This window comes from Pteropus medius, unplaced genomic scaffold (genome assembly GCF_902729225.1).
Source record: "Pteropus medius unplaced genomic scaffold, Ma_sr-lr_union100, whole genome shotgun sequence".
In the NCBI taxonomy this organism is placed as follows: domain Eukaryota; kingdom Metazoa; phylum Chordata; class Mammalia; order Chiroptera; family Pteropodidae; genus Pteropus; species Pteropus medius.
Genome location: NW_024350924.1, coordinates 3,663,597 through 3,689,685, shown reverse-complemented (window position 1 = coordinate 3,689,685; position 26,089 = coordinate 3,663,597). Strand labels below are relative to the sequence as shown.

The window sequence follows — 26,089 nt, the reverse complement described above, 5'->3', positions numbered from 1 at the left end:
GCAAGATTTGAATGTACATATTAAGCAATAAGTCAGATGATCAGAGTAAATGACAAATCAAAAATAGCTGAGGTTTTATTATTTGGAAGGTCAGTCTGAGATGAGGAAGCTGAGCACATTGGAGATAAGAATTGCAAGTTTTTACAAAGTTTATGGGAAATACTAAATTTCAGTCCAGCAAACTACGAGAAGATACTCCTCCAAACATGAGATTATTTTCACATGCATAATATAAGTAATTTCTTATAATTTGAAAGTATTTCTATATATATATATATTTTTTTTTATTAAACGCATGAAGACACATTAATGTTTTCTAATTCACATTATTGACTCATCGTTACTTACCAATATCCTCAGTCTGGAATGTAAGGGAGAAAGTGATGTGTGGTATGTGTATATTTAGGCCCTCTTTTTTTTTCCCCCTCCTGTAGGAGCTGGAAATATAATGGTGAACAAAACAGTTGGTTCCTCCTCTCACAGAACTTAAAGTTAAGGGAGGAAGATAAAACCAAACAAGCAAGTAACAGTTAAGTGTGATGAGTGTCCTGGTGGGGAAGTAAAGGGTGCTGTCGGTAATGAAGCAGAGACACTCAGTTGAAGCTAGAAGAGTTGGGACTTAATATAGGTGGGAGTTAACCGGTGGTAGTGGGGAGGGAAGGCTGATAGCACGGTGGTCCAGACAGAACAGTATGCGGGAAGACCTGAAGGCACGCAGGAGAGCATGACACATTTGAAGATCTGAAAGAAGTTTGCTGTGGCAGAATAGCATAGTGATTGGTGTTAGAATGGAACTGTTGAGTTTGAATCCTATCTTGACCTCTCTATGACCTTGAGCAATTCTCTTAACTCTATAATTCTGTTGTGAGGAGTAAATGTGATCACGTATTTAAAGAGCTTAGCAACGTTGCTAACACAGTAAAACACTATGTTTCCTTTTGCCATGATGAAAATGAGGATAGCTAGAGCAAGGAATTAGGAGCAGAGTGGCCACAGATGAATATAAAAGGTATATAGAGCTCTGACAATAGAAAGACCTATTTACAGACCAGGTTAAGGAGGAAAGACTGTTTATAAGGACACAGGAGAGACACTGAAAAATTCTTTGTAGAAGAATAAGGTTGTCAGATTGGTATTTTAGAGTTAGAAGGATCGCTCTGGTTTCAGAGTGGAGTCTAGATTGGTTGTGGTCCAGACTAGAGGAGGACCACTTTGTAGGTTATAATCTGACCAAGAAATGATGGTGGTTTAGGTAGGGTAACGGCAGTGAAGAGAGAGAGAAGGGGCAGATTTGAAGGGAATTAGGAGGTAGAATAAATTGTCCTTGGAACTTCATTATGTATAAAAAGATGGGAGAGAAAGGCTTCTGGATATGGCAAGTGGGTGAATCTTGGTTTCATTTACTGAGAAATCAAAGGAGGGCAGGTGTTGGGAGATGGTGTGGGGTATGATTTCAGAAGGGGAGCAGCTTGGGGTGATAAGTCCAAGGTTGGGAGAGTTGGTGGCTAAAGTAGAATAGATGAAATACTTGCAAATCTCTTCTAATTTGTATTTTTCTTCTTCAGAAGACCTATTTGAGATGTGGTGGTTTCAGCAAGGCCTCAGTTTCCTTCCTTCAGCACTTGTAATTTGGACCGCCGCTGCTTTCATATTTTCATACATTACCGCCATAACCCTCCACCATGTTGACCCTGCTTTGCCTTATATCAGGTCAGTGAAATATATTTTATAGGAGAATGTTTCTCTCTCATTCATATTTTAACATTGAGGGCAAGATTTAATGTTAACGTTTTAAAATTCAAATTTTATGTTTGGCATTACAACGATAAAAGGAACATGATCAAGAAGTTGTATTTGGCTCTTTTTATGTGATAGAGAAACATGGAGACAGGGCTAAGATTCAGTTGCGGAATTGCTTAGTGAATTGTGACACTTAGGGCCTTGTCTTCCAAATTAATATTTGAAATTATCTCAGAAAATAGAATTGGAGTTTTTCTCCCCATAAAAAAATGCTGTAAACACTAATATTAAAAGATAATGGTAATGACAAATATTTATTGATCTACTTATTGTATACAAGGTAATGTTCTAAGCATCCTTCAGATCTTAAATAATTGAATCCTTACAGCCACCCTTTGAGGCAGGAACTACTAACCCCGGTTAGAGAGGGGAGGAAATGAGGTCTAGGGAGGTTATTTGTCCAGAGGCACATGAATCAGTAAGTGATGGAACTAAGTTTCAATTTGACTGGGAAATTTGATTCTAGAGGCTATGCTCTTCTTACTCATTATGACATGTTGCCTATGTCTTTCTGACACACTAAGTATCAAAATTTATTGGTAACATTTTTGAAATTTCAAAATTACTAATGATGTAAATATGGGTACTCAGTTGCATGTTCTATGTCACCCTCCTTTTTTCCAATTATGAAGGTAATATGTGCTTATTATAATATTTTAAATAATACTAGAGTGATTATAAAAATAGAAAATGGACATCTCTTCCAGCTACCCCTTCCAGTTCCTACCCCTGCACCCCCAGAGATGATTAATGGTTTAGTGGCTTTCCTTCCAGAGTTTGGCTTGTTTTCTTGTTTCATTTATTTAATCGTTTACTTTCTGAAAAACAACCTTTCTAACAGAAAATGGTAAACATTTAAAGGATGATAAATCAAAAGGCTAAATTTGTTATTTTTTTAATGTCAAAAAGAGATCAGGGCATTCCCATTACATTTGTTGTTTCCATACTGGTATGACAGAAAGGATATCAACAAATGGGGTACACTTGGGGAAGATTCACAAAACCCAAAGATACATTAAAATTTAAAGTTTCAGTTCTAAGAATAATTTGTTAAATAATCACCACTGTTTACCACTCTGTTAGAGGAACATGTAGCATAAGGATCCAGTTCAATCTTTAGTAACTTCAAGAGAAGATACATCTATAAGATTCACAAGAGTCCTTCAACGTTTTTATTTCTCCTTCGAGAACTTGTCTGAAGAACTTTAAATAATTTCAGAAGCTATTTGAGTTTCTTTTCAGTTTCAGTTCTCTGATGGCACTGTATGTGATTTTCTGACAGAAAGTCACCTAGACACTTCCTTTTCTGTCCCTTCTGCCTTTTTATTTTTCTGTTAATGAACTTAGTATTATTACCCAAAGATCTTTCCCCAACATTCTATTACATTTAAACTCAACAGTAGTTATTTCGACTTCTTAGGCTCATTTCCTTCATCTGAAAAGTTGAGTTAAACTAAGTAGTCTGCAAAGTTTATTTCAGTTCATAGACCCTAACTAGAAGGTTTAACTGAAAGTAAATTTCACTTCAAAGACAATTCTACTGAAGTGGGCTTCAGGTGTTCGCTTAGTTGGTTCAAGTAGTGGATGCCCAGGTAGGGTGCATGAGACTAACCACTGGAGTATGAGAAGAAATTATTAGAACTTCTATGTATATTTTTTAAATCTCAAAATGTTTAAACTTATATTTAATATGTACGCAATAATAATATAATAAGCACATATATTTTGAAGTTACATGATCAGACTTTTGTTTTATGATGTGTGATCACCATAGTGTGATGAAGGGATGTGCTGATGAAGTGATGGGCATGGCTGTTTTCACTTGGAGGCCAGTTCATGTCAGTCTGTTCTAGAGCCAGGAAAGGAGCCCACTTAGCCAGCCATCTTGGAAATGCATGCTTTTGTTTACTTTTGGGGTAATCCAAAACAGGAGCATCATTTGGAATATAATTGTTAAAATTATGTTTTTTTCCTGATTATAAAAATAATATATATTATTCTTCAAAACTTGAAAGGTACAATGAACAACAGCAACAAAAAAACCATAATCCTTACTTCCTGAAGATGATCAAGAGTGACAAAATCTTTTGTATCTGAAGATATATTTTAAAGTTGGAAGGAGCAGGCCTTAGAATTCATATCCGATACTTTACCTTTCCTAACTCCAATCCAAATGTTCCCCAAATCTTACTGATTCCTTGCTAGATATGGCTTTACCTTCCTGTTTTATTCCCATTACATTGGCTTAGTCGAGATCCTTATTGTCTCTTTCCTATAGTACTTCAATTCAAGGCCAAAGATTTTGTCTTTTTAACCTTTACCATAGTTTGAGGGAAGGGAAAGGAACTAACATAACACTTAATGGGTGTCCCCTGTGTGCCAGATGCTGTGCTAGACATTTGACATGCATTACCACAGTTTCAGTTCCTCATGTTGATCGACGAGGCTGGGAAGGAATGAATAGCCCCGTTTTGCAGATAGGTAACAGTTTTAAGGAGATAAAAGAATGTACCCAAGGTATCATAGTTAGTAAATGATGGGCTGTCAACCTGGGTCTGTCCTCCACAGTGTCCTGAAAGGCAGGCATGGAAGCAGGTGCATTGCCATACGGCACAGTGAGTGGTTTTGGTTGACGTCTGGACAGAATGTTGTGTGAGTCACATTCGGCTAGAGGATTGGCCAAAGCCACAGTGAGGAGGGGGCTCAAAATTGGTCTTGAATGGGAGTTCCAGGAGGGCAAGTTCTTTGTCTCATTTACTTACTGTGTATTTCTGTCCCTAAAATGCTGTCTGGCACATGGTAGGTGCTCAATAAATATTTTTTTAATTAACCAGGAAATGATTTAGTGTTAATTGCATTATAGGCAAAGTCAACAACAGATGACAAAAGACACTTGTGAAAGGACCTGTGATGTTTAGCGAATATTCAAGGGAGACAGATAAACACATCTACTGACAATAACACATCTTCAACATGCCAAGTGTAACTTTAAAAAAAAAATCAATTTATATTGATTTCTATTATGTAAAAAAGAGAGAATCTTAAGCGATGTAAGAAAAGAGTGAACTAGACAAATATCGTGAGCTCAAATTGTCATGTTTCATTATAAAATTATGAGTTGAACTCACAGATTTATAAAAAAAGATAAAGAATTTGAAGTAACCCCTGTTATTTCTTATCCTGTAGAAGAAACGTATGTGTACATCTAGAGTCAGAAATCCACATACCTTCTTTTTTTTCTTTCAGTGACACTGGTACAGTAGCTCCAGAAAAATGCTTGTTTGGGGCAATGTTAAATTTCGCCGCAGTTTTATGTAAGTAATGAGAGTGAAGTTTTAACGATCAAAATTAATAGCTAAATTGCCCTTTTTTAATTTAGACACTATTGTGTTACTTGTTTTACTTTATAGTTACTGTACTTGAGGGAATGTTATCACTAAATTATTGGTCACAGATATGTTCCTTTTAAAAGACAATTTCTTGAAATGCTAAATTATGGAAGTAAATCTTGAAACAAATGAACAGGACTATTTGCACATTCAAATACAAGTTGTAAAGTACAACCAAATATTTCTTGAGGCCTGAAATGGATTTCTTAGCAACCAGTAGAGGACAAAGAGCTATAAACACAGTGACCATAACTAACCCCAGCTAAATTCCTTTAGAATAAATAGTTTAGAAGTTTGAGAGTAACTGGAATCATGTTTCGATTTTTGAGCAATATTCCAAATACCAACGAAATAGAGTTCTACTATAGAATTTTGTATTTCTATTAATTGTTTATTTTTGAACCAAATTTTTATTAATGGTTTATTTAAAATATTATTTTTTTCACCACTTGTGATTGTTTTAAATATTTGCATTCTTCCATATGAAGTCAAAAAATAAGGTCAAGTAAATGATTCTCTGTACAGAAGTTCATCTTATGGCTAAGGTTTCCAAAAACATTTCTACAAAAGCATAACCCTGCTATGTTCTCTACACTTCTGAGTTCCTTGGCAATATTTTTACAGTGGAAGTTTGGTTTGGCCTTTGTTGACTAATAAGGATGGTAAAGTTTTTATTTTTTTCTGTGTAATTGACTGCTGTATCTGATTGAGCCAAGTTGTAGTAATTTGAAATAAAATGGAATGAGAGTGAGGGACATAACCTTTTTTTTTTTTTTATTTTTTTTTTTGAGGCAAGTAATCTTTTGGTGTTTTTTTGCCTATGCCCTTTTTATCCAAATTCTAGAACTAATTACTTTAGACTTTAATGCTAATTAGATATAATATTTTGTGTTTTATGTAACACTTATTAGAGATTTCAGAAAGATTGATGTTCAGAAAACAGCAAACTTTTCTCTTAAATTTTATCCTAAATATTTGTAAATATGAGGCCTATGGGAGCCAATGACTTGTTCAGTCACCCACAAATAGCAGTAGTTCCATGATGCAACCTTACAATTTCTTTAAAATCTACAGCTTTTTTGTTTGTTTGGCTTTTTTCTTCTCTCTGATTAACTTTAAAAGGAAAATCTATGTTTTTGGATAGCAGCGACCTTTGTGAGCTCTTTTTTGGCAACTTTATTCCTTGGTTATTTATTACTTGTTTTTTGGATTATCTCTTCTCAGGCGTTGCTACCATTTATGTTCGTTATAAGCAAGTTCATGCTCTGAATCCTGAAAGGAATTGTATCATCAGATTAAACAAGGCTGGCCTTGTACTTGGATTGCTGAGTTGTTTAGGACTTTCTCTTGTGGCAAACTTCCAGGTTTGTGTTTTAACCCAGCATAGATATCTTCCTGAAGTACGTAAATATACATGTTATAAAGGAAACCTGAAACATTCAGTTATATGCCCTATTGTTTCTTTGCCTTAACAAAATAGAATACACTGCTTTGACAGCTGACCCTTTTAAAAATAGCGATATTCACAATTAGAAAATTTCATTCTCAGTAATCTTTTGAACAGATATAAATTGTTCTGACTTTTTAAGGATCCATAGGACTCTATTAGACTCTTTATTACTACTTAGTTGGAGATTACTCCAAGACCAGAGAGAATTGATATAAATTATAAGTGACACAGATTTAAACTTTAAAACAATACATGCTTGACAATTTACACTCATTTCCTTGTTTTATAGTCTTGTTCAAATGGTCCCATTGATTGCCCGTGTTCATAGGCACCCAGCTCTTATATGAGGAGGTAAAGGGAGAATCTGTAGCTCTTTGGCTTTTTCTCAGGGAATTCTTAATGTTAAAGTAGCAGTCAGCCTTCACCAAATATTTCCAAACTCTCCACATTCCTTTCTATTGATGTTCTTTCCGGTAAATCTCTGATGATAATGGTTGCATCCTGGGTCTGTGGTGCTTTTTGATTAACCTCTCTGCAGTCTTTCAAGTTTACAGTTAGACATTTGATAGTCTGTTAAAACACCTGATAATTATTCAGACATAAAAACACGCATTCATCATCCGAATATACATATAAAGGCATATTCTGTCTCTTTCTTATTCAAAGTTCTCTATTCCTATAAACATTCTGATTAGTCTTCCTTACTTTTCAGTTTTTAGGAATGCTTAACACTGGTAATCTCTGTAACTATAATCCAAGGGGATATTAATGTAGTGCTTGCTGCTGTACCAAAGCCCAAAATTTCAGTGTCTTTACACAGTGGAAGTTTATTTCTTACATCCACCTATCCAGTGTTTTGGAAAAGAAGAGGGAAGATGCAGAATGAGGCTGGAGAGGTGGACAGCAGCTCGATCATACAAGACCTTTGAGTTAATTAAGCGGGTTTATGATTACAGAGCCTGACTTAGAAGAGAAGCTAGCTCTGTGTTTTAAAGTAAGGACTTGTTGGTGCCATGCATAAGTGTTTCTTGAAAGTGTTTGCTTCTCTCCATTTCCATCTGCACTTCTCTCCCTCCAGTCTCCTTCTCAACCTGTTTAGATTCCATCGTCTCTCATCTGGACTCCTGCCGTAGCCTCCTTACGAGTTTCTCTGCATTCACTCTTATGTCCCTTTAATTTAATATTACAGCCAAAGTAATCTTTTGGAAATATATATACATCTTCCTCTGTTGCCCTGTCTTCCTGGAGAAAGCTCTGTAGGCCCAAAGTTGCATGGAAAGAGATATAATAGAGAAAGAAGAAGTAATTGAACAACTGCCCAACTGCTTAATTAACTCAGAGGTCTTCTCTGATCTGGGCACTGTCTACCTCTCCATCCTGCTTCTGCATCATTTCCCTTCCTAATGTCTCAGCTATACTTAATACTGGCCTTTCTTTGTCCCTTAAATAAGACAGGTTTGCTTAACTCCATTTCTTATGTTGTTTCTTCTCTTGGATGTTCTACAACCCCAAGCCTAGGCTTCTTTCAGATCTCAGTGCACACTGTACTTCCTCAGGGAAGTCTTTTCTGTTGATAGACTTGCTCCTATATATTTCAAGTTTTTTTTTCTTTGAGTTCTCTAATCTCTGGAAACTAATCCTTTATAGTACCTATTATAGTCTAATTTTATAGCTATGTTTTTAAAATTGTTAGTTGAAATATTTGTTCATTAATTATAAACACAGCAATTTTGTTCACCATTGTATGATTTGTTCACCAGCATATTCAGCACCTACAGCATTTAGCACAAACATGCTCTGATTAAATAGTAATTCGAGAGAGGCCAAAGGGACTAGGCAGGGAGGATAAAAAATTCTCTTCCTATCACTGAGGTCTGTATTTAAAAAGACCTCATAATTTTAAAAAGACCTCATTTCAAAATACCTATAATATGGTATTTGAAAAAAATCTGACTTAAAAAATACAAAACTTCTTTGAAAACAAGTATACGTAATAATATTCAGTAAAACAAATACATGGTAAGTGTCCTCACTGTCTACTAAGAGGAATTTTTTCTCTTTCTAGAAAATTTATCCTCAGGAAAACAGAAGTGATACGTAGGCAGAAATCTCAGAAATCTATGTTAATTTCCTAGGGCTATCATAACTAAACACCACAGCCTGGGTGACTTAAAATAACAGAATTTTTTTCTTTCAGAGTTCTTGAGGCCAGAAGTCTGAAATCAAAGTGTGGGTAGAGATGGTTCTTTCGGGGAATCTGTTCATACCTCTCTCCCAGCTTCTGATGGTAGCTAGTAAGTCTTGCTATTGGTTGGGTTTTGGCAGCATAACTATAATTTATGCCTGTGCTGTCACATGGCATTCTCCCTTATTAGAAAATTTATCCTCAAGGAGACTTTGGAAGGGATAAGGATAAGTAAGCAGAAGATTAGTTTCTAAATTTCACTAACTACTTTTAGGTAAAGATTACAGACCACTCGTGTAATTTATACATTCTATATAAAACATTTGCTCCTGACCACACATATCTCTATAATTTCTTGTTTGTCTTTGTCAAGGATAAATTTTTGTCTTAAAGAATATATTTTTAAAGAGGATAATCCTATATGTGTCCAGGATTTTATTTAACTTATTTATTAATGAGAGAAATAGCTACATATTACAAACCAGTTCAAAAGAGAAGTCAAAGTAACATGTTTATGGTCAGATAAGGAATGCTAAAATGAATTTACAAATAAATGCAAAACTAGCAAAACTGATCATTATTCACTCAACAGCACAGTTTCATTTCTATGGATATGGATTATTTGCATTACTATCAGTTTTTTAAAAGTTCTGTCTCTATCCTTAACTTCTATCATTAACAGAAGTTTTCTCTGTACAATAACTTAATCAAAGCCAAAGAAAACTTACATTCCTATAGAACCAGTTCCAGAGGCTCTAGCATTCCATTCGAAGGATAATTTCTTGCCCATTTCAAGATCTTTTGTTGTTTCCCTAGTCTCTAAAATGACAAAAATGGATATATTAAGCAGAAATACTGCCAATTGAAACCAGTTTTATTTACCTCTATTTTAATTAGAAAAATATGGTAGTAAATGCTCTCCATTCTTTATTTTTGCTTTTTAGTTCACAGGATTGTGTTTATATAACTGTATATCAACACACAGTACAAGTTGGCATTGATCATGCTATATCTGTATTTAACTTCATCGATATATGCATGAATACTTCTAAGGGGGAAAATTTACTCATATTCCTGGTCTTAGCCCTAAAGTAATTAATTTCTTTCTTGCTTATATTTCCAGCCTTTATCCATATATAGAGATAAATTCACATAATTATGAGCCAGGAAAATAATACCATTTTATATTAATGTTTCATGGATGCCGAATGGTTTTTTCTCCCTTGTTATACAAGATAAAAACAATGAACTTTTTTACCTGCCCGGTGCTCATAACTTATTGCCAGTTTTAATACCCCAAATTATATCAAAGTAGCCCTTTTTCTCTCCAAAAGGAAACCAGTGCCTTTGGCAAATAAATTATTACCTTTTTCTTCTTTATACTAGAAACTTCCTGCACCTTCATCTAAGTAATTTGGACTCTATATTTGTGAATTAGCACAGTTGATTGTAAATTGAGAGAACCAAGCCCTAACATCTCTTGTTAGTCAGACCCTCTGTGCTGAGTGCACATTGTATACCTTCTCAACCAGATGAAATACAGACATCAGTTTAGAAAAATAGAGTGGTTCACACAAAAACCTTCGATTGTAGAATTTTTAGACAGCCACTGTTGTCACTTTTAAAGTAACAGGTACGTATAGTAAAAAGTGAAATGCAAATGGATACTGATAAGGTAAAGGAGAAAAAAATAAGAATTTATGATGATCCCTTGTTGTATAATTTATCAAAACCAATCAAATTAGAGCCAAAGGGGGATGTTTTCATTTCTTGAGCCTTTTAACTGCATTTAGTTTTAAATTAGGTTTAAATTGAAATTCCCTTCCCCCAGTGTTCCCAGCCATCCTAATCCTCTTTACCTTGAAGTATTCTTTTTCTATAACCCTTATCACCATCTAACATACTATGGAATTTACTTATTTCTAAAGTTTATTATTTATTGTTTACACTTCTTCACTTGAATGTAAATTCTGAGGGCCAGATTTTTGTCCGTTTTGTTCACTAACATATCTGAGTACTTAGAACATATAAGAAGCACCCAAATAAACAAACATATTAATGAGTAAATAAATAATTACTATCATGTTTTTAATAGTTCCTTATGAAATGATTTGTACTGCTGTAACCCTCAGGTTTGTGCTGAGTGCTCTGAGAGAAAATTACTTCAGGAAGGAATTTGTAGAATCTGCAGAGCTTTCCCACAGAGAGCATAGCTTATTGAAATCACAGGCTGTGCTTTTAAATAGTGTGTTGGCAATGTGTTTTGAGTCTCTTTTATTTTCTTATTTCTTCTTTCTGCTTCTCAGAAAACAACCTTTTTTGTTGTACACGTATGTGGAGCTGTGCTCACCTTTGGTATGGGCTCATTATACATGTTTGTCCAGACCATCCTTTCCTACCAAATGCAGCCCAAAATTCATGGCAAACAAGTCTTCTGGATCAGACTACTGGTGGTTATCTGGTGTGGAGTAAGTGCATTTAGCAGTATCCTTTGCTGTAAAGTGTGGCTACACTTGGAAGGGAATTGAATAATAAGATTTAAGTGAACACTGTTGGAATAGTATAAGCAGGCCTCTTGTGGACTGTGAGATCCTCAGGTTAGTAACCCTAAATTAAAGGATTTGAAACATGAAATTCAAATTTTACAGAGGACCTCAGTACCTGAGCTAGGAACAAAGAATATTTAGCCTAATCATACTTCAAATATATGAAAGATGAGTTAATGCCCTCCCTGGGAACAATTATGTAGCAGAAGCTTGTGATAGGGCTGCTGAATTACCGAACGAAGAGGGATTGGCTGTATGAATCCTTTTGTAGTAATCCTCTGGGCACATTTAAATTTTTCCTTCTGCCATGTAACATGTTAGTCTTTAAGAAAATGGGTTTGGGCTTTGGAAACAAATGTATGAGCAATCTTTTTGGACCTTTAAAGTGATTTTTGAATCCAATTAAACTTACAGGTCTCCGAGTTTCTTCCTTGACTGACTTTTTTTTTGTAGTGCTGACTTGCTCATCACTTTTGTACAGTGGCAGTTTTGGCACTGATATAGTACAGAAACTCCATTGGAACCCCAAGGACAAAGTAAGAACATAGAGTCTATAAAACCTAATTTTATATTAAAGATGAGAATTTTAGTTAATTTTGATTAATTTTAATTTCATCACTAACATTCTACTCTTTAGGTAGAATAATCAGTTATGTATTAGGATTATTTTCTGTATATGATAGAGTTTGTATCGAACAATCCATATTCTGTCACCTGTGGTCTGTGGCCATTTTTAAGACATGAAGAGAATTGAGATGGCAGAGTTTTCTCAGAAGTTGACTCCTCTCAATGTGAATAAAGTATACAATAGACTAAACTGAGATCTTTTATTATTAGAATTCTTCTTATCTGAATTGAAAAAAAATGTCTTCCTGTTATCTGGAAGTTTATTATTATGAACTGTACATTTGGATTCAGTGTAGTGCATATCTGAATGGCAATTTGATCCTAAGGAAAAAAGAGGAGGGACATATCTTAAGTAGAAAATTAAATGAATTCATTTGTTTTCACAAAACACTCAATGGAATTTTAATTTAAAGTATCTTTAAAGAATCAGCCCTAGATAGGACATGTTTGTTAGAATGAGTGAATGAAATAATTTACTAGAGTCTCTAAATTATAATTAATATATTATTTAATGCTCTAAAATTAGCACTAAGTTCATCATGTGCATTGTTTACTTAAACTTTTTTTAGTGGCATTTAATGAATCTTACGGCTTTGGGAAAGGCAGCAACTTCTTGATACAGGTGGAAAGGTGGTTCTATCTCCAGTTGTTCGGCCAGAAATGACCGATGATTTTGATGAAACCCAGCGCATAGCTTTTTTTTTTTTTTTTAGGAGGACTTTCCTAGTAGCTGCCCTGAATTCTCTAGATATGTTCAGTAAATCGAAGGTTTATTTTCAGAAGGCAGATGAGTTTATAAGTGTTATGGGCTTTTTATTTGAGAGCAGTTACAAATCATTTGAATGAAATTTCACAGAACTATTCTTTTTTTCCATTGTCACTCAAGGGTTATGTGCTTCACATGATCACTACTGCAGCAGAATGGTCTATGTCATTTTCCTTCTTTGGCTTTTTCCTGACTTATATCCGTGATTTTCAGGTAAGAAAACATAGAATTAGACACGTGTGGTCAAACTTGCTTCAGGTGGAAAATGAGAACTTTCTATTGGCAAGTCTCCAGCCTTTTCTAAAGTTAACTTCATAAACAGTGATACAGAAGAGAAAAATCTCAGATTAAATGTTTTTGTTTTTGCAGAAGTAGTGTATTGCTAGCAAGATTCAGCCTCGAATGGGGTTGTAAAACAATCAGATATGCAAAAATTCTTTTACAGAATTTTCATCAAGTCTGCCTACACATACATAGGCCATCCTCAACATTTAGTTTTACTGATTTTTCATAGAAATGAAAGAAAAACAAGGAACTGCTGAGTGGAGAAGCTTGGTTTCCCAGATCTGTGGGTACACAGAGGATACCTTTGGCAGTACAACAGAAACTGTCTCACTCTTGCTACTCAATAGAATTGATTTATATTCCTAATCCCAAAATATGTTCCTCAGAACATACTGAAGAATTGAAGATGTAATCTGTCTCTAAGGAGCAAACTTCTATATATAATTTTTTTTTCTGTTCCAGAAAATTTCTTTACGGGTGGAAACCAATTTACACGGATTAACCCTCTATGACACTTCTCCTTGCCCTATTAACAATGAACGAACACGGCTACTTACCAGAGATTTATGATGAAAGGATAAATATTTCTGTGATGATTATTTGTCTCAGGGATTGGGAAAATATTCATAAAAGTTACTTATTCTCCGAAATTTTTAACCAGTTAATCAAGGCTGACAGTGACATTGATGGATACCGATAATCAGTAGACATGAATTAAGCCATTTGATAAGTTATTTTAAAGGATATCTTCAAGAGGACCATGCAAAACCATTATGCCTATACTTCTTTTTATCCCAGAAAATAAAACCAAAGGACTATGACACTGTAGATTTTTTTTCTACTTTAAGAGAACCACCAGAAGTACACCAAGCAGTCTGCAAAACTCAATGTTTGTGTTTTAGAAATCATTGTAAAACATTTGTTTAAGCACTTTCATGAGAGATATTTTCCAGGACACCGAATAATCAGCATTGTTCAGCAGCTTCTTCAAATTCGGTTTTGAAGTAATAATAGTTTTCCCATATTAATACGTTTCTTACAGTCTTTATAAATTGTTTTTCTTCCGGAATCCACCTATAAAGAGAAGCAGGCCTGAATCGATGTGAGCCCTGTCATCGCTTAAGTTTTGCACAAAAATGTGCATAGGTATTAATTTGATTCCTGCCACAAGGCCAGGTGTTATGCTGACTAACTGGTCTGTCACACATGCTTGCAATAATTTCATGAAGCTTAGTCTCTGGTATGAGATTTTAATCACAAATGAGAGAAGAAGCTATAGTTAAATTTACTCCGATTATATTTTACATAAAACAAAGGTTATGAACAAAGTGTTCATATACAAGGCTAAGAAGTTTGTGAATAACAGCGAATATGATTAATATAAAAGTCACCCTAAACTGCAGTCAAGAGCTTTTTAGATTTTTCTTTATAGCAAAGTATACTTTTATAAAACTAGCCTTGAGCAAATATTGAGCCTTTTTAATGGGGTGTGTTCTTTGTAGAACCCAAATTCTAAAGGACAAAATTAGCAATCCAAAAAAACTAGGTACAGAATAATTGTGATATGTACATCCACCCAAACAATTTCTCTCTTCCACTGGTCGTGCAAGTGATTGGACAGCTTCTACTTGGATTCCTTCTTGTACCGAAAAAGAATGGTTTGCAGACCCCAGATAAAAAAAGAAAACGCTCACCTGGAAGGTGCCCACTGACAAACTGGCTTGCAAAAAAATTCTCGAAGAAATTTAACAAGGTTTATCTTTTTAAGAAATAGTTCTACAGCCAGAAGAAAAGGTAATGAGAACAAATATAAAGTGAAAGAGGGAGCAGTTTAATGGGAAATGGTTATATGATAGAACCAGAGAGCTTAATTATGAATAAGTTGCTAGAACAGGATTGTAAATAATATTTCTGAAGACTCCTAGACTAGTAAGACAGAAAATGGAATAAAATTCTGTTTACTTTTATATCAAGCAGCAGTGAACTTGGGAGACATTTCATTAAACATTGATTGATTGAAACCTGGCATCACTAGAAAAAAAAGTATGTATAAACTTTAAAAAAATTTTATGCCTCTGAAAAACATGGTGCAACCACACCTGGAAAATAGCATCCAGTCCTGATTGCCATATCTCAAGGAAACTAATTCAAGTTATGAAGGACCACAGTGTGGTGAGGGGAAAATGATAGAATCAGAGTTCATAAAATTATAAATTATGTGTGTGGGGGGGAGGTGGCACAGGGAAGAAGATGCACTTTCATGTCAATACTAGGATATTAAGTTTAAGGATCTAGACTAACACAATAAAGAAATTATTTTAAGACAAAAATATTACTTGGATAGTATTTTAATTCCATTATTTAACTTTTACCCTTCGAAATAACATAGGCTGAAAATATTAATAAGTTCAAAGAAATAGAAATTTTAAATGTGTATCTGTCCCTCACCTTAATTCTGAAGTAATGGCAGACAACTGTATTCCTAAAATATGCTTTGCCTCCACTGTCAGATACAGTTGATTGGATGAAAATATAAGGCATTCCTCTTTAATTTAATTAACATTTTTGTGTTGAATGTTTATCTTTAAGAATAAGAGGTTTTTCATAGATAAATTAGTAGATACTATGAACTGATAGTGAAAATCTATTTCATTTTTGTCCTGGGTACACAGTAAGACTATATTTCCCAGTCTCCCTTTCAAATAAGTGTGGGCATGAGATTGAATTTTAGCCAGTAAAATAGAAATGAAATGTATATTTATTTTCATATTAAGGTTTTGAAAAACAGAAATGTTCTTTCCCAATTTTTTCTCCTTACACTAATTAGATATTGATTGGATAAAAACAAGATTTTAAGAGATGGCAGAATCACATGGTAGAAGGAGCCTGCAGTAGTCCACTATTAACCAGATTTTAGAAAATCAAACTAGAGGTCTAATATAATTTAGGAACTTTGTTTTTATCCATCGCAGTTATTGAGATTGTATTGTATACTTCTAGGATAATGTCATAATTTGTAAATGTTTGATGGATTTATGAAACAGAAAGACAGCATTTCTTATATCTTCTGCAGTGTCCTGTACAGACTCACTGTGAAGTGAAGTTCAGTAAATATTGGCTTATTAGTATCTTTGTAAATCCATGGTGTACATCTTGCCTCTTTTAACCAGTTGGAGTGCTAGTCTTATAATGTTCTTTTTAACATAAAAATAGATATAGATAAAAAGATAAAAATATAACACAGACCTAGAACAAAGGAAGGATCTTTCTGAGGCATTGAGTCTTAACAGTGTAAGCAACTCTTTCCTCCAAAAGCATGGTAATTTGAAAGAGTCTACCTGAGAGTTCACCCACTTAGAAAGGCTGTGTAGACCGCAAAGAGGATGCCTCAGAAATTCTAAAATATGCTGTTGGATTGTAGTGCAGAGAGAAATCTCCCCTGTCTGGGAAGCGGCAGCTCAACTGAAAAGCACAAAGATTTCACTAAAATCACACCAATCCTCAAATCCTAATCCCTGCTAAAAGAAAACTTTATTCACTTATAATATTTGAAGAAAGTGGTAAAGTGAATCAAACCAAAGTAGCAACATCACCTCAGCTACAGATCTGATTAACTCAGCCTTCTACTCTAGGAGTCTGACAAAGGAACAGGCATGTATTTTTCTGTAGGTAAATTATTTCCATACCTACTCTTCTTTTGTACAAAATATCCAGCATGCAGTAAGAAGTTATAAGACATGCAAGGTAGCAGAAAACTTTGATCCAGAGAGCAAACAGTCAATAGAAGCAAACTCAGAGATTTCTCAGATATTGCAATCATCAAGTTAGATAACTGTGATAAAAATGCTGAAGGAGCTAGTAAAAAGTGTGAAAAACAGGCATGAAAAGAATGAAACTTTCAGCGGAGACACATAAATGTTGAAAAAAGAGAAAATTTTAGAATTGAATATGATATGACTACACATAGAAGAAAAGATCATTAAACAGGACATTTGAAAGTATGAAAAATAAAAGCGAAAAGAAAAAAGTGAAACAAAAGAATAGAGTACGTATGTTTTGAAGGAAAAGCAAGTGGCCTTATATATGTTGTAATGAGTTTCAGAAAGAGAAGATAAAGAGAATGGTGCAGAAGAAATGTTTGAAGAGATATTGACTGAGAACTTTTTCAAAACTGATGGAAACTAACAGAGAAAAATCAACAAAATCAAAAGTGAGTTTTCGGAAATGTTCAAAATTGATAAAACACCTAGCAAGACTAATTTATGGAATTGAATAGTATTTCCCCAAAAAGTCATGGCCATCCAGAACTCCAGAATGTGACCTTGTTTGTAAATAGGTTATTTGCATATCTAATTAGTTATGAAATCTCACTAGATCAGGATAAGCCCTAAATCCAGCAACTGGTGTCCTTAGAAGAAGGCAACATAGAGATACGGAAATAGAAGGCCAAGTGAAGACAGAGGCAGAGACTGGAGTAATGTAGCCTCAAGTCAAAGATTGCCAGCAACCAGAAACTAGAAAGAGACAAGGAAGAATTCTCTCCCACAGCCTATAGAGGGAGCCTTGATTTTGGATTTCTGTTCTCCAGAAATGAGAGAATAACTATCTGTTGTTTCAAGCTATGCAGTTTAATTAAAGATATTAACGTCATGGACAACTTTATGTCAAAAATTCAACAATTCAGATGAAATAGATAAATGTCCTTTGAAACATAACTTCTCAAAACTGATATAAGAAGAAAAGATCTAAAAAGAGCTTCATATTTATTAAAGTTTTGAATTTGTAATCACAGATCTTTCCAAAAAGAAAACTCTAAGCCCTGATTATTTCACAGATGAATTCTATCAAATATTCTACACAAACTCTCAAGAAATAGAAAAAAGAACTTATCAATTTGTTTTTGTGAGGCCAGCATAACCCCAGTAACAAAACCTGACAAATATAAGAAAGGAAAAAGGTTCATGTCTCTCATGAATACAGATGCAAAAATACTTAACAGTAGGAAATAAAGCTTAGCAATGAAAATAAATGATATAGCATGACCAAGTGTAGTTTATCCCAGCAATATAATTCACTTTAACATAAAGGAGAAAAATCAGAAACGAAAAAGTTGACAAAATTGAACACTCATGATAAAAATTCCCAGCAAACCAGAAACAGAAGAGAATTCCACCGCTGGATAAAACGTATTTGTAAAGATCTAACAGCTGATCTCATACTTAATGGTTTAATATTAAATCCTTTCCACTTAGGATTGGAAATAAGGCAGATATCCTTGCCTACTATTCAGCATTGCAATAGAATTCCTAGTCAGTACATTAAGGCAACAGGAAACAGTAAGAAAAAATGGAAAGTGCGTATTTACAAAAATCCTATGAAAAATTTTAAACTAGTTTTGGGCAATAAGTGAATTTAAAAAGGTCACAACAGAAGTTCAGTAATGGTGATGAACTGCAATTCTATATTAATGAGCATTTTAAAACAAGTATATAATACTCTCTACCATAGCATGAAACAGTCTTATACCTAGAAACAACTCTAATGACATATGTGTAAGCCCTATAAACTGAAAGCTAAAAAAGTGCTGTTGAGAATTTTAAAATACCTAAATACAGTTATGTGCTGCTTAACCATGCTTTGATCAATAATAGACTACATATATGATGGTCCCATAAGATTATAATGGTGCTGAAAATTTTTTTGTTACCTAGTGACGTGACACAGCCATCATAATGTAGCACAATGCATTATACAAATACCATTCTGTTATAATTGCTAGCAGTATTCAGTACAGTAACATGTTGTACAGGTCTGTGGCCAGGAAGCTGTAGGGGAACAGAATTTGTTACCCCAAAATATGTATGTTTGACATAATATTTTAAGCCACTTAATTCTAAGAAATGGCAGATATGGAAGAAGCTTTGAAAAACAAGAAGTTACCCTTTGTAAAAGAGATTTACATTTTTAAGGGAAATCCCCATTTGTAAGAGTCTCTCGCTGTATCAGGAAGAAAGGGATGGTCTTATTTCTACAAACTCTTAAAAATGTAGAAGACAAGGATTTAAATGTACATTACAATCTTGCTCTTGTTTACTTTGCTTTTACTGTAACCTCCCCTAACTGACTCCTCCCAACCCCAATACTTTCTTTTGTATTCAGCTGAGGCTAAGTAAGGCGGTGGCTTCAGCCATTTTGGCACGTGACTCAGTTTTTCTGGGTCTTTCCCATGCATACAGAAGGTGCACATGTTATTAGATTTTTGGTTTTCTCCTGTTAGTTTTTATTACAGGGGTGTCTCAGCCAAGAAGAACCCAGAAGATTAGAGGGAAATTATTTTTCTGCCCCCACAAAGCAAAAGACTATACCATGTAGTCTAGATGTGTAGGAGGCTATACTATTTAGGTTTGTGTAAGTGCACTCTATGACATTTGCACAATGATAAAATTGCCTAATGATGCGTTTCTCATAACATATCCTCATTTAGTAGTACGTGACTGTAAATGGAAAGGTGTGTCACATTCATATATTGGATGACTCCGTATTATTAAGATGCCCAATCTCTACTTGATGATCTATAGATTCAATGTGTCCCCTAACAAAATTCCCAGCAGGAAATTTTGAAGAAATTGACAAGTTAATTATAAAATTTGTAAATTCACAGCATCTAAAATAGCCAAGGCAATCTTGAAAAAAAAAAAAAATGGAAGACATAAACACTACCAGATTTAAAGATGTATCATAATGTTACAATAAACAAGACAGTGTATTATTGACATGAGAATAGACAAATACACCAATGGAACATAATAAGAGTCCTAAAATAGACCACACAATACATAGTCAACCAAAGAGTCAAGACAATTCAATGAGAAAAAGTCTTCAACTGATAAGTTTACACCAGAACATTCAAATGGAAAACAGTGAACCTCAGCATTTACCTCAGTCTTATACAGACATTTTGAGGTACATCACAGCCCAAACCATAAAGCTCCTAGATGAAAAGCTAGGAGGATATTTTTGTGACATCAAGGAAGGCGAAGTTTTCTTAGGAACATAAAAGACAATAACAGAGGACTTTTTCAAAAATTAAGATTTTTGTTTACCAAAAGATACCCTTAATCTGAATAGGCAAATCAGACTGGATAAACATAATATGTGAATTTTATGAAGAACTTGTATGCAGACTATATAAAGAGCACCAACAAATCAAAAAGAACCATCTAGTTTTTTAAATGAGCAAAGGACTTGAACAGATACTTCACAAAAGAGGATTTACGAATGGACAAATTGCACATGAAAAGATACACTACATCAGAGTAATAGTAATAAATGCCTCGATGAGACACCACTGCATAGCCACTAGTATGGCTAGTGTGTGTGTGTGTGTGTGTGTGTGTGTGTGTGTGTGTGTGTGTGTGTACACACATACATAGAGACTGACAACACCAAATAGAGATAAGTATATGAGAAACTGGACCTCTTGTGTTGCTGGTGAACCAGTTTAGAGAATGGTTTGGTGGTTTCATCTCAAGTTAAACATATATCTACTCAGTGGTCCTCCAAAATCCATTCATAGGAATTTACCTAAGAGAAATAAAAATATGCCCACAAAAAGACTGTAACAAGAATCTTCTCAGCAGTTATATTCACCAAGGGTAGCCATAACCCTAATAAAGCTCAATAAAAATGGATAAACAAGTTGAAGTGTATTTATATAACTGCTTACTGCTTGGCAGTAAAAAGAAGTAAGCTAAAGATATGTGCAACAACATGGATGAATAACAAAAGCATTGTATTGATCAGGAGAAACCACACAGATGCAAATATATGATGTCTGATTAATTTGAAGCACAAGACCAGGCAAAACTGGTGATAGAAGTCAGAAAGTGATTGCTTTATGGGAAAGACTGACTGGAAAAGGGGCATGAGTGATTGTTATGGGCTGAGTTGTCTCCCCCACCCTCAGACTCATGTTGAGGTCCTAATTCTCATTACTTCAGAATGTGACTGTACTTGGAGATAGTGTCTTTAAATAGGTAATTAGTTAAAATAAGGTCACTAGGTTGCACCCTAATTCAATGTGACTGGTATCTTTATAAGAATAGGAAATTAGGACAAAAACATATACAGAAGGAAGACCATATGAAAGCACGGGAGAAGATGTCCATCTACAGGCCAAAGAGAGGCCTCAGAAGAAACCAACCCTATAAGCACAATGATACCAGACTTCTAGTGTCTGAGATTGTGAAAACAAATTTGTTTAAGCCACCAAGTCTGTAATACTTTGTTATGGCAGCCCTAGCAAACTAATACAAGGATTTTACTGGAGATGCAAACATTCTGCATCCTGAAATAGATGTGTGTGACATGGATATACTATTATCAACTGATCATACTGAACACTTAATATCTATACTTGAACTTCTGGTCAAGATGACAGAGTGGGGAGATCCTAATGTCACCTCCTCCCATGAGCACACCAAAACTACAATTAAACATAGAGCAACTATCTTTGAGAACAAACTGAAGACTAGTGGAAGACATTCTCTACAACTGAGGATATAAAGAAAAAGCCACGTTGAGACAAGTAGGAGGGGCAGAGATACAGTCTAGTCTGGCTGCACGCCGTTGGTGTGGCAGGGATATTCCACAGGTGCCAGGGATATTGCAACTGTGGAAGATCCCTTGATGAGTGAAGGCTCTGAGACCCATGTCAGCTTTCTCAGCCCAAGGGACCAGCTCTGGTACTGGAAAGTGGAGCCCCTATAATATCTGGTGTTGAAGACCAGAGAGGTTTGCTTCCAGAGGAGCAGAAGTTCTGTGGGAAACTGAGTCTCCACCTTCAAAGGACCCAGGTACAAACTCTCAGTTCCAGCACAGAGGCAATTTGAAAGGCATCTTGGTCAAAGGCAAAGCAGATATACTGAATGACTGGAAGCATGTGCAGAGGGGCAAGGATCTCAGAACTTTCTCCAAGAATGGAAGCACTGGTGGGTATTATTTTCTCTTGCTTTGTTTTTCTCTCCTTTCACCTAGCTGGCCCTGCACTGGCAGGCACCAGTTCTGGCAGTCTCCAATAACCTACTAGTAGTTTGCCCAGTACTCCTCTTAAGGACCTGCCCAGACTAACATCATATTGGCCAGTACACACCACAGCTGCTCCGGGGTACCTCTCTGGTCTTGCCCCCCAGCACCTGGCAGGAGGCCCTAGGCAACCCTGGAGTTCCTCCAAAGAGGCATGCCACTCTGGGGGCAAGCCCCTGCACACCAACATGCACACAAAAATAGAATCTAGGCCTCATAGCCACCCACATCAAAGACCTGTGGCAGACATCCGTTCACCCACACCAGTTGTAGCCAGCCCGGCTGAGGCCAGCCCATTTCATCATTGTACACACAGCAGTCACATCTGGACCTCATATACAGCCATGTTGGGGGAGAGCCTGCAAATCATTGTGCCAACAGTAGTTGCAGCCAGGCCTCAGAGACAGCTGGGCCTAGAACCAGTCCTGCCCACCAGCATGTGCATGGCAATTGTGGCACAACTACAACAGGAGGTCACATAGTTCTCACAGGGTACACCCCTGGAACACCTGGCTCTGGTGACAAGGGGGAATTGCATGACTGGACCCCACAGGATACCTTCCACATATGGCCACTCTTTCAATATCATGAGATATATCTGATCTACCTAATACATGAAAAGGAACATAGAGACTTCGGGAAAATGAGGAGACAGGAATATGCTTCAAGGGAAAGAACAAGACAAACCTCAGGAAAAGATATAAAACAGAGATAAGCCATCAACTAGATAAAGGATTCAAAATAATGATCATAAGAATGGTCACCAAACTAAGGAAAAGTATGGGTGAATACAGACACCTTCAAAGAGAAAGCTTAAAAGCAGCACAAAAAGAACTTGAAAAAGAACCAAACTACTGAAAAATACAATACCTGAAATGAATACAACAGAAGGAATGAACATCAGATTAGATGATTCAGAAGAATAGATCAGTGATATGGAAGACAAAGTAGTCAAAGTCACCCAATCAGAACAACAAAAAGAAAAAAGAATTTGAAAAAGTGAGGGGAGTATCAGGGACCACTGGGACAACAAAAAGCATACAAACATTCACATTATGTGAGTCCAGAAGTAGAAGAGAAAGAGACAGAAAACCTGCTTGAAGAAATAATGGCTGAATGGGTCCCTAACCTGGCAAAGGAAATAGACACCAGGAAACATGGTCCCAAAACAGATGAACCCAAAAAGATCCACAACAAGATATACCGTAATTAAAATGTCAAAAGTTACTCTTCCACAGGAGGCCTACATGCCACCACTGGAGCTATTGCCATGTCTCTAGTGATCCTTGAGAAGTTCCAGCACATTATGTGAGTACTCAATGCCAATATTGATGGGCAATGGAAAATAGTCTTTGCCATCACTGTATTTAAGGATGTGGGATGAAGATATGCTCATGTGGTGTTGAGAAAAACGAACATCAACCTCACCAAGAGGATAGGGGAACTCACTGAGGTTGAGGTGGAACATGTAGTCACCATTATGCTGAATCCAAGCCAATACAAGATCTTAGGCTGATGACAGAGGACATAAAGAACAAAAAATACAACCAGATCCTGGCCGATGGTATGGACGACAAGCTCTGTGAAGACCTGGAGCAACTGAAAAAAATTTGGGCCTGCAGAGGGCTATGCCTCTTCTGTGTACTTTGTGTTCGAGGCCAGCATACAAAGATCACTGGCTACCAAGGGTCCAAGAATAAATAAATCTCTAAGCCTTGTCTGTTAATAATTTTTTGAATTTTTTTTAATGTCTAAGGTTAAAGACAGAATCTTAAAAGCAGCACAAAAAGAACTAGTTACATAAAAGGGAACACCCGTAAGACTATAAGATGACTTTTCAGCAGAAACTTTGCAAACCTGAAGGAAGTGGCACGATATATTCAGTGATGAAGGGCAAAAACCTACAACTAGTTTACTCTCTCTGGTAAGGCTATCATTCAGAATTGAAAGATAGTTTCCTAGATAAGCCCAAACTAAAAGAATTCATCACCACTAAACTGGCATTCCAAGAAATGTTAAAGGGATTGGTATAAGCAGAAAAGAAAAGGCAAAAACTAGAAATAAGAAAATATAAAAAATAAAAGAAATAAAAATAAGAAATAAAAAAATCTCACTGTTAAAGGCAAATGTAGAATAAAGGTAGCGGATCAGCCACGTCAAAAGCAAGTATGAAGGTTAAAAAACAAAAGTAGTAAAGTCATGTGTATCAACAATAATTAGGAAAGGTATAAAATATGTCAAAAACAAAACATGGGGGAGAAAAATAAATGTGTAGTCCTTTTAAAATTCAAAGTGTGTAACAACTTTAAATAGACTGTTACATATATATAAAATAGATGGACTTAACAGATATATACAGAATATTTCTTTCCAACCCACCAGAATACACATTCTTTTCAAGTGCATATGTAACAGTCTGCAAGGTAGATCACATGTTAAGCCACAAAACAAGTCTCAATAAATTTAAGAAAAACGAAATCATGTCAAACATCATTTCCGGCTACAATGATATGAAGCTAGAAATCAACAACAATTAGAAAAATGGAAAGAAAAACAAACACAATGGTCCTGAATAACATGGTACTAAATATAAAGTGGGTCAATGAAGAAATCGGAGAGGAAATAAATCCCTCGACAAATGGAATGGAAACGATATTTCAAAATCTATGCAGCAAGAATATCTCTTAAGGGGATTGCAGGGGTCTGTATTGGCCTGACAGCCCTTAACAACCTGAGCTCCTGCCCTATCCAGTACACAAAGTGCCCACTGCACATTGATAGGTAGCTGCCCCTGCTTCGGGGTAGCGCATTTAGGCCCAGAGTGGGCAGCAGTTGACCTTGCTACAAGTGGAAACTTGTACAGCAAGCCACAGAGACAGCGTGGGCACATAAACTGACACTGCAGTGGCAGGGGAACATTTACTCACTAGACCCAGAGTCCCTGTGCCACTCAACATGCATATCATCCAGTTTCAGAGATAGGCAATCGATAGGCAGTATCAGGCCTTGAGGAGCACTGGTCTTTCTGCATCTTTCTGCTAAACTGCCCAAGTCAGGGACGAGGGATAACTGAGAGCTGCCTACAGGATTGTCTCTTCCACTTGCCTTTAGATCCAGCATAGGCAACAACCATCAGCAGATCGCTTTGTAGTTCTCATCGGGTAGCCCTGAGCAATCAAAAGCAGCAGCTGACCTTGGCCTATGGGGAAGCCCCTCCCAAGGGGCCATAAAACCAACTCATCTGGAGGCTGGCACCAGACCACAATGGAGCAACTCCTGAATAGTTCCAGTAGTGAAACCCACAAAGGTTGGTTGCAACAAGTACATAAGCCTGCCAGGGCAAATCCCACTCAGCAGAGTCAGCCTCTACACAGCAACTCTCATCCTGAGGGTGCAGCCAATTCCTACAATTACCCTGAACATTAATCCCACCTACTGATCTACTAACAACAATAAAGCCTTAGCTACAACAAAAGGTCACACATAACCCATCAAAGGTCACTTCCAGACCTCCCAGCATAAGGGATCAGGGAGAGAGTGCCACTCGACCACACAGGATACTTTCCACATTAGGCCATCTGGCCAAGACAGAGACAAAACAAATATTCCTACACATAGAAAAGAACACAGAGGCTAATAAAATAAGAAAACAAACATGCCACAAATGATACAATAAGAGAAAACTTCAGAAAATAAGCTAAATGAAATGGAGGTAAGCAACCTACTAGAGTCAGAGTTCAAAATAATGGTTATCAGGATGCTCAATGAACTTATGGAGAGAATGGATGAGCACAATGAGAGCATAAAAAAAGGACATAGAACCCATAAAAAAAAAAACAGAAATGGGGAATACAATAACAGAAATGAAGAATACACTAGAAGGATTCAACAGTAGATTGGACGAAGCAGAAGATCAAATTAGCGAATTGGAAGACAAGGTAGCTGAATTCACCCAAT

General features: G+C 35.9%; 1 protein-coding gene and 1 pseudogene across 12 annotated transcripts in view; both read left to right on the top strand.

Moving 5' to 3' along the window:
* The window catches only part of DRAM2 (DNA damage regulated autophagy modulator 2), a 43,736-nt gene that overhangs the window by 3,272 nt on the left and 14,375 nt on the right, over positions 1-26,089 (top strand). Inside the window, exons 2-9 of one of the 12 annotated variants that reach the window (XM_039841159.1) lie at positions 435-529; positions 1,569-1,710; positions 5,047-5,114; positions 6,414-6,553; positions 11,131-11,308; positions 11,824-11,906; positions 12,884-12,976; positions 13,511-16,186. In XM_039841159.1, coding sequence (XP_039697093.1) covers positions 1,580-1,710; positions 5,047-5,114; positions 6,414-6,553; positions 11,131-11,308; positions 11,824-11,906; positions 12,884-12,976; positions 13,511-13,618 — 801 coding nt within the window. In that variant the 5' untranslated portion in view covers positions 435-529; positions 1,569-1,579 and the 3' untranslated portion in view covers positions 13,619-16,186. Of the gene's footprint in view, positions 1-434; positions 530-1,565; positions 1,711-5,046; positions 5,115-6,413; positions 6,554-11,130; positions 11,309-11,823; positions 11,907-12,883; positions 12,977-13,277; positions 13,469-13,510; positions 16,187-26,089 lie in introns of those variants that run through there. The other 11 variants (XM_039841158.1, XM_039841164.1, XM_039841163.1 and 8 more) reach the window with 11 other exon arrangements.
* Positions 20,465-25,819, top strand: LOC120585014 (40S ribosomal protein S18-like; annotated as a pseudogene).